Source organism: Sebastes umbrosus, chromosome 17 (assembly GCF_015220745.1).
Source record: "Sebastes umbrosus isolate fSebUmb1 chromosome 17, fSebUmb1.pri, whole genome shotgun sequence".
NCBI lineage: Eukaryota > Metazoa > Chordata > Actinopteri > Perciformes > Sebastidae > Sebastes > Sebastes umbrosus.
In genome coordinates this window covers 8,623,071-8,643,154 of record NC_051285.1, presented here as the reverse complement: position 1 = coordinate 8,643,154, position 20,084 = coordinate 8,623,071, and the positions used below count along the sequence as shown (strand labels likewise).

Sequence of the window (20,084 nt, the reverse complement as noted above, 5' to 3'; positions counted from 1 at the left end):
TGTTTAGTTGAAATGAGCTTCTGTTGTTGTTGATCTACCTGGTTATAATAAAGATGGTACTGGTGTCTGTTGGTTGCTGCTGTTTTAGTTCAGTTGATCTGAAAATGATGCCACAGCTGCATGTTGAGCAAAGGAGATCAGGGGAAACAGCCAAAGAAAGGCAGATGATTTATTGAGTGTATCCGCCACAGATAGATAAGAGAAGTAGTGGAAAAGTTAATAAAAGACGAATTAAACTGAGACAAGCAAGTCAGTACATATGGGATAGACCGGAAAACATACTCTTTGTGTTTGATCTTCCTTTTTTAAGACAAAATTCCAACTAAGTGTTCCTGCTTTCCTCTCCGTTCGTTGCTGTTGCCAGCTACTTTTTAGACGATCTTTGTTCATGAACGCAGAGCCGGTTGTAATGTCGACCATCTTGATGTGTTTCCACAGAGTCTACCGGCCCCGCCAAGGTGGTGAGAGCAGGGAACCCGCCCAAACCCAGACGTGGAGGAAAGGTAAAGTTCTGTGTGTGTCTGTCTGTACGCCTGTGTGAGAAAATATTGGTGGATATAAAAAATAATGACATTATACTGTATCTATATTCAATAATGCTCCATTGAAGTAGGTCTGTCAAAGTTAACATGATAATAACGCATTAACGCAACTTGCGATTTTTCGGTTTTAGCGGGCTCACTTTAATGCTAGAGTGACTGATGCTGTGATACTGGCATCATATGAAACTAGAAAACCTAAGGAATCCATTGGTGCCAACCATGTTATACTAGCTTGTCGGGAAGGAGGTTAAATAACGCTCCAAACTTGCACTAAATTTTGCCGAGGAAAAACTGTCATGGCCTTTTTCAAATTATTTTTTGGAGAATATTAATTAGAAATGAAAATGCAGAATACGGTTTTTTTTTTCTTCTGAAAAACGTGCAGAGGAGGTTAGAGTAGCTTCCTTTGCTCTGGTTGGTGCCTGCAGGGTTTCCTCCAAGGCAGCGTAATGCCGCATTCATATCAGGTGGGATGGATGTTCAAGAGGGGAAAGACTCACATGTCTGACTCATGTCATCAAGGCGGTTGCATGATTACAGAGTTGGTTTAAAACACTGTGTAATGACAATATAAGACCATACCCTTTAGATGTATTTATTTATGTAATTCAGTTCTGGGCCAATTCAAACAGAGTGTCTTTAGTTCAGAGCTTCTTCAGCACTCAGTGGAGGTATGTGCAGTCAGTCACAGTGCTGGTATTTGTCTGTCATGCCTCAAGCTGTGTGTAAACCTTCCTTCACACTTCCTGGAATGCAAATGTGAGTTCCTGGTGAGCCAATGATGAACTCTCCCCAAAGCATTTCATTCATAACTTCCTACCTGTTGATTGCAGTCACTCTGCTGTTGTACTCCAGGGTTGTTAACCACACCCGCATCACAAACCTTTATGACACCAAGCGTTGAGTGCAGTGATGCAGCAACAAAAGACAGAAATTGACAAATTAAAGGCAACATATGGCTAAAGATTAAAGAAAGATTTCTGCACATGATTTTACACCTGAGACATGAGTAAACCTGCTCCGTTGTTTGTGTACATATGTAAAGAAAATTGAGTCGTGTTTTTTCCTTCTATGTCATGGAGAGGTTTTCACCAGGTGTCATGCAGATATTTGAGTTTGTTGATATACTCAACTCAACTTTATTTATATAACACAACAAACATGCAGCCCAAAGTGCTTCACAGTGCAAGATTAAAACAAAAACAAACATAAAATAATCATAAATAGAATTTTGCAGAACTAAAAATAACAATAAAATGTTAAAATACATAAAGGTCAGTTGAATAGGCAGAAGAGATAAAAATAATATGAAAACCAATGATCAAGACTTGACTTAATAAATAAGGCACCTTAAGTAAAAGCCAGGCTGAAAAGATATGTTCAAAGATTTCTTTAAAAATGTCCACAGAGGTGGGTCTAATGGGATGTTTGTTTTGGTGAAAATGTGCAAAACCAATGACAATGTGAACGTGCAGCCGTGTAACAGACTTTCCTCAGAAGATAATCTTTTGTTTGCACTCATGTAAATGTCTTTACTTCTGTCTGTTGTAGTAGTCGAGTGCAGTAAAGCTGTAAAATCCTCATTTGACCCTGTAATATCCACACTGAAGGTGTGATCTTAGAGTCATCGATTGCCTGCTCTAACATCTCAGTTCACCAGATACCTGTGACACTAACTCGGCTTTGTTTTGTTTTTTTAATGTGTTGCTCAGGTTGGAGATTTCGCCGACGCCAACAGCTGGCCGACTCCTGGAGAGATCGCGACTAAAGACATGCAGGTGGGTGTTGTTGTTTGTTTGAGGAGTGTTGAATCACAGGTGGGTAGATGTACAGTGTAGAGGACACACTGATGAGATGAGGGGTGATGTCTGTTAGGGACTCGGACCACTGAACCATTTAATACTTGCTGTATCTTTTGTTAGATGGCGGAGAAGACGGCTGCCGTGTCTCGAGCTCCTTTTTATATTCTCATTTTTACTTGCGCATTTTTCTGGTATACATATTTGTTTGAGCAGTGTTAAAGGAGCCTGAGATCGAAGAAGTTTGTTGGTATTTTATTTTGTGTGCATGTGATAATAAGCGTTGGGCGTTGGCATTTGAAAAAAACCCCAGAAAAGAACGCAAAGGGACCTGCTTTTTTTATAATGACAGCAAACAGGAAGGGCAGAAAGGAATTTGTCTCCGTTACCTGGTTGTTAAGAGATACAGGTGAACAGAAAGCTTTAAAAAACTAATTCAACATGAGTGATAATGTGTTTATAAAAAGAGAATCTCAGTAGTTTCAAGTCCCAAATTATAATATTCACCAACCAATCAGAAGGAGCAGCTCAGCTTGTCCTGTCACACTTTGCTGTAGTGGATGTGTGTAGTTTTCTACAATAGGTATTTTAGTGGTTGTGGCTGTAATTACACAGCAGCTAAACAGCACGTCCAGACAGAGCAGTCTGCTTCGGCTGGCCCGACTCTGTGTCCTCAGGACTGCATGCTTATTTTTTTTTAAGTTAGTCTAAGCTCACCACCATGGCAAGACCTCTTGGACACTTGGGAGGCAAAACAAAGACGGCTGACCTCAAAGCAGGGATCAGGCAAAATGGTCCAACTCTGAAATCTTTTTATGGAAATTGTAAAAAAGATGATCAGAAATTTTGAGGAAGAATTCAGAAATTTAGAAAAATCCAGTAGGGTTGCACAATTAATCAACATTTTATTGATGTCACATTATGGCCTACTGCAATTTTCAAAAAAGCAGTATTTGTTAAATCGCAATATTTGTTTAAAGTGAAATGTGTGTCAAAATACCATTTTTAAATTACATGCAGAGATGTCTTGGCCTACACATCGTATTCTATAGACTTAAGAAAACATCTTTGTTTGGTACAGATCCCTGCAAAAATCACACCATCATAACTTTTATGTTTTTCAATGAAAATGAGAATTTATGTAAAAATTCCCTCTAATATCACAAATCATATCGCAATCGCAATATCAGTCAAAATAATCACAATTAGATGTTGATTAGACAGCCCTAGACCAGAGGGATTATAACATAAAATATCTGTTATATGGAAAAAATTGAAAAATCTTCGTCTGCTGTCTCTCTTGCTTTAGGTATATTTATTATTTACGACATTTCAGGTATATTGAGGTATACCATCAGGTATATTCCATATATACATAGATGCTGGGTATTTCATCCAATCAGAAGACCAGAAAATGTTGAATGAAACGCCTTGAGCAAATGCACGCACACACACTGGCACTGGGAATTAGGTATACATTTGTTTTGCCAAACATTCCTTGTCTCGGCTTCTCATTTGTGAGGATTTGTGGCTTTTCTGTCTCTCCTTTGATAATTAATTGAACATCTTTAGGTTTTTTTGTTGGTTGAACAATCAAGACATTTGAAGATGTCATCTTGGGCTTGTAATGTGGCATTTTTTCACTTTTATTTTGGACATTTTTCTAGACCAAACGAGTAGTCGATTAATAACAGATTAATCCATAAAGAAAACAATTAATTGCAGACTGTTGGTTCCTCGTTGTACATGGCCTTTCCAACTTCCAGACCCAGGAAAAAAGTGAGAAATCAAAAGAAATGGTTTCAGCCGATACCTGTCGCTACATACAGAGATCTAGACCTGCTCAGCTGAAGTGTCCATAGCCCCCTTCACCACACATCCAGCATACCGACCCCCTTCACCTTTATACTTATTCTCTCGTCACCTACAGCTGTTGGTCCGACAGGGGATGCGTCTAATTTGTGTCGCCTTACAGTAGCAGCAGCAGTCGCTCACCCCGCCGAGCCCTTTTCTATTTCGGATCTCTGGGCGATAGTGTGTCAGCGGGAGATCGACCCCGCTAACCTCCCCTATTTTAGGCAGCCAGGTCTGAGTGAACATGAGGGCGAGCTGCACGTCCCCGAGCAGTAAAATGTGGGTCACATCATCAGAGCCAGGAATAACCGGCGTCTCCGGTGGCAGGAATCGTAGGTGGGGATGGGGGGATGGAGCTTTTAGACGGTGAAGGCCTGGGAAGGGATGTCCTTTTAGGGATCCCCCTTCAATAAACCACCCCTGGATGAGTGCTGCTATTCTTAGGGGCGCCGCAGTTCACTGTCCACCACGCAACATTTAAAGCTGTAAATCAGTCGCTGAATGCCTCTGATTGTCGAAGCTGGGAAATAGACACTGAAATTAGATAAAGGAGTGGTTCTTGATTGCAGGGTTGTGCTTTAGAGTTTAGAGGTACTGTGGTAAAACTTCTACATTGATTTTGTAACTGTTAAATCACTACCACCCATAAGTAAGAGCCCCTCTTCCCTGCAATCCTCAGGGAAGAACGTCACTTAAGAACACATGGCTGTGTTCAGCCCACAGTCTGTGGCTTCAGCTTTTGTGTGTTGTCATCATCTCATTTTGTCTGTTTTGTGTCCAGAGTGAAAAGACCGTCAGTGAAGTGTTGGTTTCTAGTGTTGGTTGGTGGTTTATACTGCAGTACTGTTCAGGAGTCTTTTTATTTCTGGTGGTGAAAGTGTCGTGTGGTGAAAGAAGAATGAATCTGCATCCCTCTGATCGCAGCATTACTTTCGACATCTCCTCAGCCGTTACACCACATGTCTCTACTGAATCAGAAAACACACTCACACCTGAGCTTTAAACACTGTCGTCTAATCTAATGGCTCATTGCCGTCATTTCACACCTCTCTGTCCTCACTAAAAATAACCGGCTCTTATTCCCATCTGTGCAGAACCCAAAGCAAACAAAAAAAAAAAAAAAAAAGTCTGTCTTCATGTAATGACACAACATTAGCCATTTAGCCACTGAGATGATGATATGGGATGTACTTTATAAAACCCAGAGGGAGCTTAGTGGACTGTAGACGCAGCAGATGCTTCTCATTATCCACAGCTTGTGCAGCATCCATTTGGCATTTTCATTGTGTTTGATGGCAACAGGAAGAAGCGTATTGCCCTTATGTTGTTGGAGCAGAGCGCCACAACACAGAAGAGCTTTTAAAGAGGCAATTATTACGTTGCTTTTTTTATTCCCCCCATAACGTCAGGGGCTTGGAAGGACTGTTAGTTCACTTTAGGGCCTGAAAAAGTCCCCAAACATTGAAGGTTTAAGACTCTCCAATTAGCAGTGGAGCTTTGTCCTACAAGCAAGCTTAGTGTTTTTACATACAGTATGAGTGTGAGTGTTTGTGTGTGTGTGTGTCTGTACATCATGGTCCACCTCATTGTCTTCTCTAAACTCCTCTTCCCTCCCTCTGTTCAGATCGAGGCAGTGACACGGACCGTGTCCTGCCCCCCGACTGTCAGGCAGGTCAGAGACTCGTGGAGATGCACTGTAAGTTCAACCTGCAGCCTGTGAAACCTGCAGCCTGCCTACCTACCAAACAAACTAAAAATTCAACACCACACAAAGAAAGAAACAATCAAACAATGTCATAAAGCCTGCTTAAAGTCAAACTGAAATTTGGATTTCATCAGACTGTCACTTTACAACAGTCAATGGGTTTACAACCCTTCATGGGTTTAGATGATGATGAAGATGGGACGAAGCAACAGGTAACACTGTTGACCCCCTAGCTGGTTAATTGTCTGTTGGCTTGTTGGAATTGAAGTGATATAAAGAGATATTTTAGTTCCCACTCACACAGATATTACACCAATCAAATAACTGATATAGTACTGATATTGTCAGTTGGTACCAAGACTTCACCACCAGAGAATATCAATATATAGGGGGTGATGTCACTGCAGGAAAAATAAGTACAATTTAAATTTCTTATTTTTAGTTATTACATTTTTGGCCAAATAAGTGCACATAGGTCAAAACTTTTTTTTTCAAAACTAAAATATTAATTTCAGTTTGACTTTAAGTTACTGCAGGTTTTGATATGCTGGTTCGGTGTCTGTCAGCATTTCCATAATCCCCTCTTGGCTGATGGTTAATCTAGATTTGGGATCATTTCACCATTTGATACAATGCTTAAAGCTCCAACTATGTCTAAACCTCAGTCTAAACCTTCATCTACATTTAACATTTTTTGGGCTTTGTGCCTTTTTAAAGAACAATAGCATTCTCCTGCTACTCTAAAGCCCCTCTCAGACTCGCACCGTATCACGTAAATGTGATGGCAATATTACACCAGTTTGATAAAGGAGGAAATGCTTCGAATGCACCCATTTTTAAATTGTAGAAGAAATTCTTCTCATGTCAAATCAGTGTGTAAAAATGATCCTTTGCTCTCACAGCGTGGGACAGAAAATGTTCAAACAAACCAAGACATCCTTGTACAACAACAACAATAAAACCAGCACTTCCTCCATTTATTTTTGTTTTGAACGTCCAGCACTTAAAATACAGCATGGGATCAATTAGGAATTAGATTAGTCATTAGTCAGACATTATAAATAGGCTGCAAGATTCACTACCTAGCAAATGATGAAACGGGTGTGTCGAAGTATGTATCACGCAAGCGCTGAGGCTCTTTCTGTATCTGTCATATCATGCTTGAATAACGCCATAACAAACATTTACATATACTTATGTTTTAATGACAGAAAGGCATCACTTTAACAGAAAAAAGAAAAGTCTGAAAAGGTCTTAACACAATACACACATTTTAAATAAACAGTTTTGGGAATAATACAAATAAAGTGCCTGCATTAAACAACATAAAATGTGATTGTCGGTTCCGCAGACAGTTTTAAAAGTAGCTTGGGTGGATCCTCTTTCGCATCTTAAGTGGAAAGTATTAAAGAGCATTAAAGTAAAAGCCCTAACATGTCATTACACACACAATTAACCCTGGAAGCAACCCAAAGTAAAGAGGGCAAGGATCAGAGGCCTGTGTTAAGTACAATTCCTTCGCGTTCCTTTCGACTTTCTAAATGAATTTCTCCACCAGTCGAATCGCAATCATTTTAACACTGGTTCATTTCATAAAGGTGATCATTTCCACAACAGACTTGCTCATGCCTCCGTTGCTGTTTGCTGTTTGGTGAAACTCACTGTTAACAATGTTAAGAACTACTCTGCATGCTTGCAGTGGGTCTTTGAGTTCAGTGTGATTAGATTAGTTTGCGATATGATACCTTGAAGGCTAAGCATGTCACGGTGTGTATGTGGACTGAATGGTTTGGGGCTTTAAATGTGTCGAAACCTCTCGTTAGTTACTTACTCGACTTGAGACAAACGCTTTGCATGGCTCCTATGCCAACCCCTCAGGAGTGTCAAACTTTGCAGATATGTGTGTGTGTGTGTGTGTGTGTGCTGCTGATAGCTGAGCTGCCGTAGCTGTTTGATTTGAATAAACTCCGATACTGGCTCTGTGAGAAAAAGATAACCAGCAAAAGGCAATTCATGTATGGTGAACTACCCTGTGTCCGTTACTGTGTTACTGGTGGACAGTGGTTGAACTCGTGTTGCTCTGCTGCAGTCGACCATTACGATGAGACCGAACTAAAGACGAGATACAGAAACCTCTAAACCACAATGCAAAGTCTGCTTTGTCCCGGTCACTTTTATTGTGGCCCGAATGGATAAAATGCTTCTGTCAAACTGTTTGATTTGAATATAAAACTTTCCATTCTGAATGAAAAACGTATTTATGTACTAATGCCACTTTATTCCACAAGCTAGATTGTTGGGTATGGTGTACTAAATTGTTATTTTTTTTCCAAATCTAACCTTTGGATTTATGTATTCATGTTACATTTGGTGTTATGAGTGTCTCTCGTGTATTAGTAGAATATATAAATGAATGTGGTTATATTTTCCAGTGTTATATATGCTCTGATTATGATATTTCCAAAGAAACATCCGGGCATTTTCAGCAGTCGACTGTTCACTAAGCCATCCCCCTCCCTCCCCTAGTTACTGTTGCTATGCAGATTTACCACTCAAAATTACTGGTAATTTTTTAAACAATCTGCCTTTGATTTTCACAGACGTAGACACGACAGCTTCTCATCTCTAGTTGGCTGAAATCAGCCCCGACTCCTAAAAATGACGTTCCCATACAACTTACTGCATTCATAATTACGTTTGGAAGGAAACGCATTTTGTCGCGAATTACAGCGGAAAGGGTTGGCGGGTGGGTCCAACAAACACTGAAATTACTGAAATACCAATCAGCAACGGTCATCCTTGCAAACTCCACCCCAAAAGTTCCTGTACCTTCAGAAAGTGATACCCCCCCCCCCACCAGAACTTAATGTAGACCCTGGTCACTGTGGTCGGAACCATGGATGTATAAAGAGAACGGGATACAGCGTTGGAGGCGGGGCCCCGTCCATTCCTATGATAGTTGCTCAGTGGCGCTTGAAGCCTAAATGGCTCGACTTCCGACTGGAAAAGTACCCGGATCTTGGGCGCATGGAGCATGCGCAGTAGCGTCCGCTCGGTCACATGATTCGGTCACGGGGTCCCAACATCACGCCGTCGTCACGGCATGAACGGAGGAAGGGAAATAACTCTAGATTCGGCTATTAGTGCGTTTTACAACTTTAAAACCTAATGATTTAAATAAGGGCTATTAGAGATTTCATACTGGGAAGTTGCTGAGTTACAGACGTCTCTTTCCAAATGTAAGTCTATGGGAAAAAGTATTTTTGGGCCCAATGGCATCATGTGACGGACACGGAAGCTGCAGTACCACCGTTTGGCCAATGCGAAAGTTGGGATCAACGACCGGCTCTCTTCCTGGGGGCTTGGTCGAAACGCAACAAGTTCCTCAAAATGTGTGGAGGGTAGGGGAGAGTTCCTGCGGTTGAAAAGGGGCTATATAGTGCCTGCTAGTTACGTTGCTAAGATAGGATTGGGCAGTCACTGTTCGGGGGAGGGGCTAAGCGAGCAGTCTATTGTCTTGACTGTAATCTTGTGCATGTTTAACCAACAAAATATTTGGTTTTGAGCTCAGATTACATTTTGCCAAATCAGAAAATAACAATGTGAATATGTGGGCATGTGACATTGTATTTGTGGCTCCAATTTCAGCCAATTTCATGTCCTGTAAAAATGTGATACCACAAAATCCTCTATAACTCTTATCTTGTTTGAATAGGTCTTCAGTCTCCTTTGATGGACCAAACAGTTTCTGCAGCTCTTTTCTAAATGTCTGAACCTGTTTTCCTCTCTAGGCTCCCAAGAAGACGACGATCGTCAAGAAGGAGTCGAAGGAGTCGAAGGAGAAGAGGGAGAGCAACGAGGAGAGCAAGGAGAACCTGAAGGCCAAGTCGGACGACTCCGGAGAGGAGAAGAACGGCGACGACGACTCCCAGAAGAACGGACCTAAGAAAAAAGGTGAATATGTTGGCACGCTTACAAAGCAAATCGATGAATACTAAACAGTAGCACGTGCTAATGTTAGCATCCAAACAGGCTTGCGTGTCTCACATTAAACTTCAACATGTTAACATCGATCGATAGCTACCATGTTAACTCACATTCAACTTAAAATACAGCAACATGGGACTGTAATGGGAGTGCAAAATATGCCGAGTTAAGATGTTTTCATGACAGTTAAACGTTTCCTTATTGTGATAATCCAAATATGTCCGTTTTAAAATGCAAGGAGTTTGCACTTGAAGTTGAATACAGCTTCCTTTTTTTAAATGTGAGCCTACAGCAGATGTCTGAGTGGAAGTTTGTGATGACTGGTTGCAGTTTTGGCAACAATAAACGGTTTAAACTCCACCAGGCAGCCAGACAGCGAGTGTTTTCTGACTCTCGCACAACATGATTACCCTCAATGTACCCAGAAAGTGTTTTGTTGTAGCGGGACTTCCTGTCTCTCTCTGGTTGCCATCAGCCTTTCTTATTTTCTGAAACAATACTAACATACAAAAGGTGATTATGTGTTTTCTGAAAGGGTCTATAAGCGCATACCCACTATATATTTTAATATCAAGTTTAAGTTCCATTTAAAACAATGAAACCAAATCTTGCATCGCGTGGAGACGCATCAGTCAGACTTTAAGTGCAGACATGCTGTAGAGGTGATGAGAAATTCATGTCTCTTCTCTGACTAAACATCAATGAAGAGAATTTTCACAACTCTGATCTCAGCATCGAAGCAAATAAACACAACAAAAATCCCTTAAACAAGGCAGATTAAGCCACATTTAAACTCTGAATTGGTTGCCGCAGACAAATTTTAGTATTGGCGGTGTTGGGCTGTCCTTTAATGTTCACTTTGAGAGAGTCAGAGCTCGATTAAACGCACAAACAATCAATAAATGTGGCTGTTGGTCCAATATTTTGGTCGGTCATCTTTCTGTTTCACAAACTGGTTTCCCACATTGCTGCTGTCAAGAGATCTGTTGCTGTATAAAGTGTAGTGAGCTCGTTCTGATAATATTCTAACTGTATTTCTCATGATGTGGCCACAGTGTAATCTGCAGGTCCATACTCTTCTTCTTTTCTCCTTTATTCTCTCCCTCCTACCCTACCTCCTTCTCCTTCCCTTACCTCCTCAGTCAGCAGATAGACACAGGGCCACGTCACTTAAAACTGGCCGTCATTTCCTCTCTCCCGTTGCTTTATCTGTCACACACTCACCCACACATCCACACAAACCCCCCTAGAGCCAGATGTTGCTTTAAACAGCAGACCACTGATGCGCCCTGCTGGCCAGTGGAGGTACTGCAGCAGCCTTTATGCTGTTTCACCAGTAAAGGAATCAGCAGTAATGATCAGTTTGTCATCATGAAAGTTATGAGAAGCAGCTAATGACGTATAAAGTATACAGAGGTGCTGTTGTATCCCAAACATCCTGTTAAACTGGTGGAACTGGAATCTACTAGTTGCTGTATCCTGAAGGCAAACTGTGTTTCTTTCCATTTTCAAAAGTAGTGATGATTATAAAGGTTTGACATATTTATTTTCACGATTTAATCCAACAGTTGGCATTTGATTTCTACTTGTGAGATTGTCCTATTGACTGTTTCAAAGGGGTCCCTTGACCTCTGACCTCAAGATATGTGAATGAAAATGGGTTCTATGGGTACCCACGAGTCTCCCCTTTACAGACATTCCCACTTTATGATAATCACATGCAGTTTGGGGCAAGTCATAGTCAAGTCAGCACACTGACACACTGACAGCTGTTGTTGCCTGTTGGGCTGCAGTTTACCATGTTATGATTTGAGCATATTTTTTATGTTAAATGCAGTACCTGTGAGGGTTTCTGGACGATATTTTTCATTGTTTTGAGTTGTTAAATGATTTCTAGTAATAGATATATACATTCATTTGCATAAAGCAAGCATATTTGTCCACTCCCAAGCTGATAAGAGTATTAAATACTTGACAAATCTCTCTTTAAGATACATTTTGAACAGATAAAAAAATGTGATTCATTTGCAATTAATCGTGATTAACTACGGACAATCATGCAATTAATTACTATTAAATATTTTAATCGATTGACAGCCCTATAAAAAACATTTAATGAAAATATTATGGTGATTCTTGCAGACACCTCTCAGAATTAAAAGAGGAATTAAGGCCAAAATGTTTTCTAACTGCGTCGCCTCTTCCTGTCGTTACAAACAGGAAACAAGCAGAAATGGGTTCCCCTGATGATCGAGGTGAAGTCCGAGGGTCCCAGGGAGCGCTCGGCCTCCAGGAACAACAGCAGACAGAACGAAAACCCGCGTCTGCCTCCCAACGCCAGGAACGACCTCAGAGGTCAGTCTGCTTAGGTTACTCGCTGCAGGTGACAGGCAGTGAATGTTGGTGCAAACAAGAGTTACAGAAAAGTATCTGAAAATGAATTTGAAGTGACACGAAGAAATCTCACCCAGCTGGTTTAACATGAAGCTTTAAATGCCAGGAGTTATCAGTTTCAGTTTGACATGTAACAGCAGATTTTACTTTGTACTGGATTTGCATGTATCTGTAGCTGCGGATCTATCAGCCGACATTACTGCTTTTAGCTGGTTGAGACGGTGTGCATGACTCAGCAGCAGGATGTGGAGAGATCTGTGTGTGCTCCTGCTAATCTGCTACTTCTGCTTTGATAGCTCAGCTATTTAAATGTACAGTATAAATAACTTGGTTTCTTATATTCACCGAGGAAATGAAATGTGTTAGCGGCAGCTAAGAGGACATTTGATCTGTTGGTATGCATAAGATTTCAAGTTAAACGTATCTTTCATCTGATTAAAAACGGTAATAATCCTGCAGCCAATTCTGCAAACTCCATTTGATATTAGTTTTGTTCTACTAGTCCAGTATGTTTGTGCGCTGACGGGAAGGTTGTTGGTTTCCCCGCAGACTGGCACAGTCAAAAGTACGAGCGGGAGTGGCGTGACGACCACGACGAGGTGTCCAGCGTGAAGAGTGAAGGAGCGCCGTTCCGCGGAGGGTTCAGAGGTCGCGGACGTGGGAGAGGAAGAGGCCGGGGACGAGGCAGAGGTGGCAGAGGTATGTGTTTTTTTTTTAAATGAATGTAAATCACTAAAAATTCTCTTTTGTTGTTTAGAAGATTTATCAGTCAGTCTTAACCTGCAGACATGCTGTAGAAGTGATGAGCACTTCATGTCTCTTCTCTGACTAAACATCAATGAAGAGAAATTTCACAACTCTGATCTCAGCATCGAAGCAAACCAATCACATCGCAGTTAAACACTGACATTCCACTTCCTTAAATAGCCACAGCGGGGTCGGTTTAGTAGTTGAACACACCACACGTTATTGTTTTGGTTTCAAAGTCGGATAGTTGGGCAGTAACAGTTTCCTGTGTTTACAGACAGGCTGTTTCCTTTTTAATGATAGAAGAGGTGTAGAAACAACAGCTTGTGGTTTTAGGAGAGTTATGTTGTGTAACTACTGTACAGCACTAGATTAACCCTCTGAACTCTGCAATAGAAAATGGTCCGCCAGATCCTACAGTGGTATTTTTGCTTATTGTGATGTCATTTCTTGGAGTATCTTCATATGCTTCATATCCCTCAAATCTGTACAACCTAAACTAAGATGTTATCTAAGTCAACAAATTATAATAATTGATAAAAGTATTGAAATTGTGGCAGAAATGAAAAAAATAACCAAATCGGACATGTGTTTTCATCAAATTTTTAATAAATAGACACAAATATAATTTTCCTAAACAACTCTGAATTTAGAAACATAAACAAAATATTTCTCAACACAACTAACATTATTTGAACTTTGTATATTTTTTAGTTTTTGACATATTTTCATTTTTATGAGCAGACTGCAAAGGTGTTGACAGTTTCATCATGTTAATCCTTAGCTTTCCGCTGCAAAAAGAATGAATGCTGTAGCATATTTTACATAGATTTAAACAGGATCATGCAAACATGGATCTCCTGCGACCATTACGGGGTCAATACTTGGGCGCCACCGTGCCTTTCACCACGTTTTGTACTGCACAAAACTTAACGTAACGTATTGATGTCATCACAAGCGTACAACGTAATAACGCGAAAGACCGAAGCCTTAGCTTTCCATTGCAAAAAGAGTGAATGCTCGGGGTTTATTTCACAACAATGACCGGCTCGCTGCACATTATCCCTCACATATTTGGAAGAGTCAGGCTTGCTGTTTCCTCCCTGCTTTCAGTCTTAATGATCACCTAAGCTCATCAAATGTTGACTTTGGCTTTATATTTAGCGTACCGACATGAGTGGTGTCAATTTTCTCATCTCCCAAAATTTGAAACCACTCCTTTTACATATTCTCCGTCCTCTTCTTGCTATAAGGCAGAAAAGCCCAACAAAATCGAGCATGTTAGGACAAAATAGTGTCCTGCCCATCTTAACAGAGTTTTGGCTGTGTTTGGGCTGACTCTGCTCTCTAACTGGGTGGGTGTGGTGACCCTACACCGGCCCCACTGAGGCTACAGTGAAAAGTGCAATAACAAGCAGCGAGTGTTGGAATGAGGAAAAGGCCTGTTAGATCCAGCAGGAGAAGCAGGTTTCCCCGAAGGCCTGTTGTTTTTGGCAGGATTCTCCTCGTCTCTCCTCCGTTGTTCACTCTCTTTTCATACACATTGTCTTTACTGTCCCTCCTCCTCTCCCTCTCTCTGTTTGCCTCCTCCTTCCTCACTCCCGTCCCCAGGCTGAAGTAGAGAAAGCGCTGCTACCTTTTTAAATTTTATAAGAGGGAAGAAAAGAGAGAGAAAACAAAGATTGAAACCTCAGGGGAAGTCCAGATTTACATCCCTGCTGTCTCCTTGAGGACACGTTGTTGACTTTCAGCAGCACTAAAGAAACGGTCAGATTCAATGCTGAGAAGATGAACTTTGTCTTTGTGTATTTACTCGACTCTCGCATGTGTGTGTGATCCCACGAACTCGAGTACACTCACACATTTGTCAGTGACTACATTCACATTCAACTTTTTCTTCATGACATTTTTCAGATATTTTTAATGTTTTTCTATTAATGTCTAAAATAGACTGGAACCACAAACTTCATACAGGAGCCCAATTTCATGTGCTGTCTTTTGTGCTTTTTCAAATACAACTTGAATCTATATTTTATGATACTTTATATATATATTCTGCTCCATACTAAAAGAGCAATTTGATTGCAGTTTCGGTTTGATTCGGTCTCTCGCTCCTGAAGTCTGACGCTTAGGCCTGTCATGATAGCAAATTTTGTTAGATGATATATTGTACTGGAAATAATTGCGATAAACAATATGTCTACAGTCATTTTATACTGTTTTATATACTATATACTATAGTCATTTTAAGTCCATTTTATGTCACTGATATAATGATAATAAAATAGCATAATAGTGCAAGTACACCTTTTCAAAGAGCAATGAACATTTTCATTTGTAAGAATATTCCGACATTGGAATTTTTTTTTTTTTTTTTAAATATCTTAAATAAATAAAACATAAAATAAAACCACGCAACCAATACAATAAATAAATTCTCGGCTCCGTTTAAAAAAAAAAAATGCACTATGTCCAAGACTTTATTCTGGCATCATGTTGGCCAAAGTGTCGATGACATTCTTATGTAAACAAACGAGCATTTAAACACAACGGGCAATATCGGGGTCAGCGATTTATTTTCATTGTTATGAAAGGTGAATATTGCAGGTTTGAATTCGAGGACTTGATCTAAATCTCTGACCGTTTCCTTCCTGTCAAGGTCACTATGACTACCACTACGGCTACAAGTCCTACGATGCGAAAGACGGACCCGGCGCCCAGAAGTTTGGCAACACGGTGACCTACTACTACGACAACATGAGCAGCAACGACCTTTACTCCGTCGACCAGGACCTGCTGAAGGACTACATCAAGAGGCAGATGTAAGTTTAGCTTCTTCTCTCACAGGAACGAGACAAAGACGGCGCTAAAACCCAGAACACGCTCACAAATACAAGTTGCTGTTTTTCCAAGTCTTTGGCTTCAGTGCAGGTTTGTAGTCAGACTCAACCTGCAGACGTGCTGTAGAGGTGATGAGATCTTCATGTCTCTTCTCTGACTAAACATCAATGAAGACGACTTTCATAACTCTGATCTCAGCATTGAAACAAAAAAAGCAGAGCAATTCCTCTGTCACACACTCCGATGCCTAACCCGAACAGTCAAAGTCTGGCAGATGAAGACACTTCACTGTGTGTTGAGACGGTAGTTTTCTTGGCCCCTAACTGAAGGAGTATAACAGTTTCCTTGTGTGCACTCAGTGCCCCCTTCAGTTTAAATCTGCATTAAGTTACTCAGAGACTTTGAAATCCTGTCTGATATTCTGGTTTGGATTAGTGGTTCCTTGGAAGGTATTTGGTTCCATGTGGCATAAATACAATGCCTGCATCCAGTGTTTTTTACACTTGTTTCCCTTACTTGTCTTACTTTTCTTTGCGTCTTAGTCCCTCCCATGTTAGACGCAGGAAAAAGACAAAAGTAAAAGATGTGAGGAAACGGCAACAAACAGCTGATTTGTTTCCCTGTTTCTCCGCCCTCTTTAGTGAGTACTACTTCAGCCTGGACAACCTGGAGCGAGACTTCTTCCTGCGGAGGAAGATGGACCAGGAGGGCTTCCTGCCCATCGGACTCATCGCAAGTTTCCACAGGGTGCAGGCCCTCACCACCGACGTCAACCTCATCCTGGAAGTAAGTTTATCATCTCAAGTTATCTTTCTCCAACTTCACTGGTTACTTTTAATGTGGGCACCAGAGTCAAAACTGGGTTTAAACAGCGTCAGAAAAACTGTTTTCTACGCAAAGTTAATTGAATTAAAGGTTTGGTGGAAAATGATGAGACACTAAAAATAAAAAAAAGTAAAACACTAAAAATTCTCTTTCGTTGTTTAGAAGATTTATCAGTCAGTCTTAACCTGCAGACGTGCTGTAGAAGTGATGAGCACTTCATGTCTCTTCTCTGACTAAACATCAATGAAGAGAAATTTCACAACTCTGATCTCAGCATTGAAGCAAACCAATCACATCGCAGTTAGAAACAGAAATTCCACTTCCTTAAATAGCCACAGCGTGGTTGGTTTAGTAGTTGAACACACCACACGTTATTGTTTTGGTGAGAATTTTGACTTTAATTTGTTAAAAAAAAAAATTTGATTATCAAAATAGTTGGCGATTAATGTAATAGTTGTTAACTAATGGATTAATCATTGCAGCTCTAGTGAAGACTTGTACTACATAAATATATCACTTCATGTCCTTCATGCAGAGAAGGTACTTTATTTCTGTTATGGCACAGACTAACTGACCCATCGTCTCTCCTGTCAGGCTTTGAAGGACAGTAAGGAAGTGGAAATTATCGACATGAAGATCCGTCGGAAGGTGGATCCGGAGCAGTGGCCTCTGCCGGGTCTGGCCATGCTCAACCAACCACACACCGATTTCTCCCAGCTCATCAACTGCCCCGAGTTTGTCCCGAGGCAGATGCCAGAGGAGCCCCGAGGTGAACAGTCTAATCTGCTGTTAATGAAACTATGAAAATGAATCAAGTGTACTTTTTCTTGATTCTACTGTAGCGATCTGCCTTTTTTTGTTTAAGATTACTGTTAAAATCAAGTCAAAATTATATTTTTTTGCAGCCTGACATTTGCAAAATAAGTCTCTGCTTCAAGTGATCATATAAAACGTTCTGTGTCTGCTGCAGGCTCTCCCAAGGCCTCCACGCCGGTGAAGCAACACAGCAAGACTGAACTAGACATCTCCAACCTCAAGACGATGCCCAAGGGCCTCTCGGCCAGCCTCCCCGACCTGGACTCCGAGTGCTGGATCGAGGTCAAGAAGAGGCCCAGGCCCTCTCCGGCCCGACCCAAGGTCAGCGCAGAGAAGGTGAAATTCAGAGCCACTCACTCACCCATATATATATCAGATTACATTTTCCATTCAGTGGTTTTACATGGAACATGTGGTCACTTGCCAGAAGAAACATGTTACTGTAAAGTCAGATAAAAGTGCCTATAAACCCCTTAAATAAAATCTTAATTAAGTTAACGTTGAATTCTAAAAAATAATTTATTTCTGCGGAAACAAAATAGTTTTTTTTTTTAATTCCCCTTCCGCAACTTTTTTCATGATAAAACATGTCAAGAAGTTGTTGACAGTTAGTGCTGAAACAGCTATTAATAATAAAAAGTTCATTTTAATTTTTAATAAAATTAAAAACTGAATAGACTCACATAATTTTGGACAAAATAAGCAATTGGAATACTTCACTTTTGGCTCCGGAAAAAATGTGATGGATGTTTTTCACCATTTTCTGACATGACTAGACAATAAATTGAAAAAAAACATTTATTAATTGATAATGAAAATAATCTTCCAACAATACACATTTATGCTGGCAAGTAGCCTTCAGTCATTGTTAATGTAGAGCCAATTAATTTAATCTCGCAGCCACATGCACCACTCTGTTTTTTAAATGTCATTCAACACATCGGTGCTTTTTTGTTTTTTTGTTTTTTTTTAGTTCGTAATTATTTTTTTTAAAAGAAAACTACTGTCCTCATCTTATACTTAACTTGTCATGTCTGTATCATTCCTCCATCCATTTTCACTTCTTTTCCTACCCGCTATCTCCTTCTCCTCCTCCTCCTCCTCCTCCTCCTCCTCCTCCTGTGTGGTCGGTGTTGGTTGACTGATGCAGGCCCCCTCGTTGCAGCAGCAGAAGGAAAAGGACGACCCGGTTCGCTCCCCGGTGCCTCAGCCTGGCTCCTCGCCCTCTCCTGCTACCACAGGAACTAAGGTGAGGAAGAAAATATGTTTAAAATACGTCTTAATTATTATTCATGTAAGGGATAATGTACAGCGAGACGGTCATTGTTATGAAATAAACCCCAACAGGGTGATGCAACAATCACCCGCTAGCTGTACATTATCCCGCTTATTACATGGCTACTTACTTAAGAAATCAATCATTTCACACAAAAACGGTCCGACATCATAACTGCGCCCATAGCAACGGTCTGCTATAAAGAAATAACAGACCTTAGATAGCAACAATTGACCAATCACAATCGAGTATTCAACTAAGCCATGTAATAACTAAGAATAACTTTCTTTTTAGAGCTGCAAAAAGTGAACACATAATCAGCCAACACCTTCTAATAATGTCTGTTTCTATCTCTGATCAGGAGGGAGTGGAGCAGGACGAGCCGGAGGAGCTCGACTTCATGTTCGACGAGGAGATGGAGCAGATAGACGGACGGCGCAACACCTTCACCGACTGGTCGGACGAGGAGACGGATGGCGAGATCGACGACCACGACGTCAACAAGATCTTGATCGTGACGCAGACGCCGCCATACCTGAGGAAGCACCCGGGAGGCGACCGCACGGGACACCACACGTCGCGCTCCAAGCTGACCAGCGAGCTGGTCAAGGTGATCAACGACGGGCTCTTCTACTACGAGGCGGACCTGTGGGACGACACGTACGAGCCCGAATACGCCACCATCAAGGTGAGGTTGTTTTTCATGGTTGATCCATGAATTATTCTTTACAGTCAAGGTGAGGGTGTTCGATTCTACCGTTACTGCTGAGTGTGCAGACTCAACCAGAATATCTGCGAGTGTCCGTGGAGAGTTTTGGGGATCACATGATCCACCTGGAAACATATCAGCACAGTGAAACAACACAACCTGTAGTGATACATAACTCAAGTCAGGCTCTTCTGACAGCTTCCACATTACCTTATTGTCAGATTGGAGGTGTTTCTGCCCAAGACCAGACGATGAGTAGATTCAGAGCGGTTTCTGGATTTAGAAACCCGACACAGAACAGAAAGTTTTTTTGTTTTGTTTTTGTTGTCATCGCGGCCCATTGTAGCATTGTTAAAGTCATTGTGGGACCTTCACGTGCTCGCCAGCACGCGTCCAGCTGCGTGTGGAACAGAGGACGCTTGTTTATAAATAAACCCCACACACGAGGCCTCGGCCTGAGGGGTCGAACCGACGGGCTGCAGGGGGTGAGACAAAGATGGAGCCTCAAAGATCGGAGGATACTTGGTGGAATGAAGAGGCGAGTGTGAGAAAAAGCGAACGTTCGGGAACTGGTACATGAGACTAGTTG

At 41.2% G+C, this 20,084-nt stretch overlaps 1 protein-coding gene across 3 annotated transcripts in view; it reads left to right on the top strand.

Moving 5' to 3' along the window:
• larp1 (La ribonucleoprotein 1, translational regulator) overlaps window positions 1–20,084 on the top strand; it is a 54,011-nt gene that overhangs the window by 26,770 nt on the left and 7,157 nt on the right. The window contains exons 2-13 of one of the 3 annotated variants that reach the window (XM_037747930.1): window positions 439–503; window positions 2,255–2,320; window positions 5,820–5,891; window positions 9,692–9,854; window positions 12,108–12,242; window positions 12,831–12,980; window positions 15,688–15,850; window positions 16,511–16,655; window positions 17,289–17,463; window positions 17,665–17,831; window positions 18,661–18,759; window positions 19,148–19,474. In XM_037747930.1, the coding sequence (XP_037603858.1) occupies window positions 439–503; window positions 2,255–2,320; window positions 5,820–5,891; window positions 9,692–9,854; window positions 12,108–12,242; window positions 12,831–12,980; window positions 15,688–15,850; window positions 16,511–16,655; window positions 17,289–17,463; window positions 17,665–17,831; window positions 18,661–18,759; window positions 19,148–19,474 (1,727 nt within the window). Of the gene's footprint in view, window positions 1–438; window positions 504–2,254; window positions 2,321–5,819; window positions 5,892–9,691; window positions 9,855–12,107; window positions 12,243–12,830; window positions 12,981–15,687; window positions 15,851–16,510; window positions 16,656–17,288; window positions 17,464–17,664; window positions 17,847–18,660; window positions 18,760–19,147; window positions 19,475–20,084 lie in introns of all 3 variants that reach the window. The other 2 variants (XM_037747929.1, XM_037747931.1) reach the window with 2 other exon arrangements.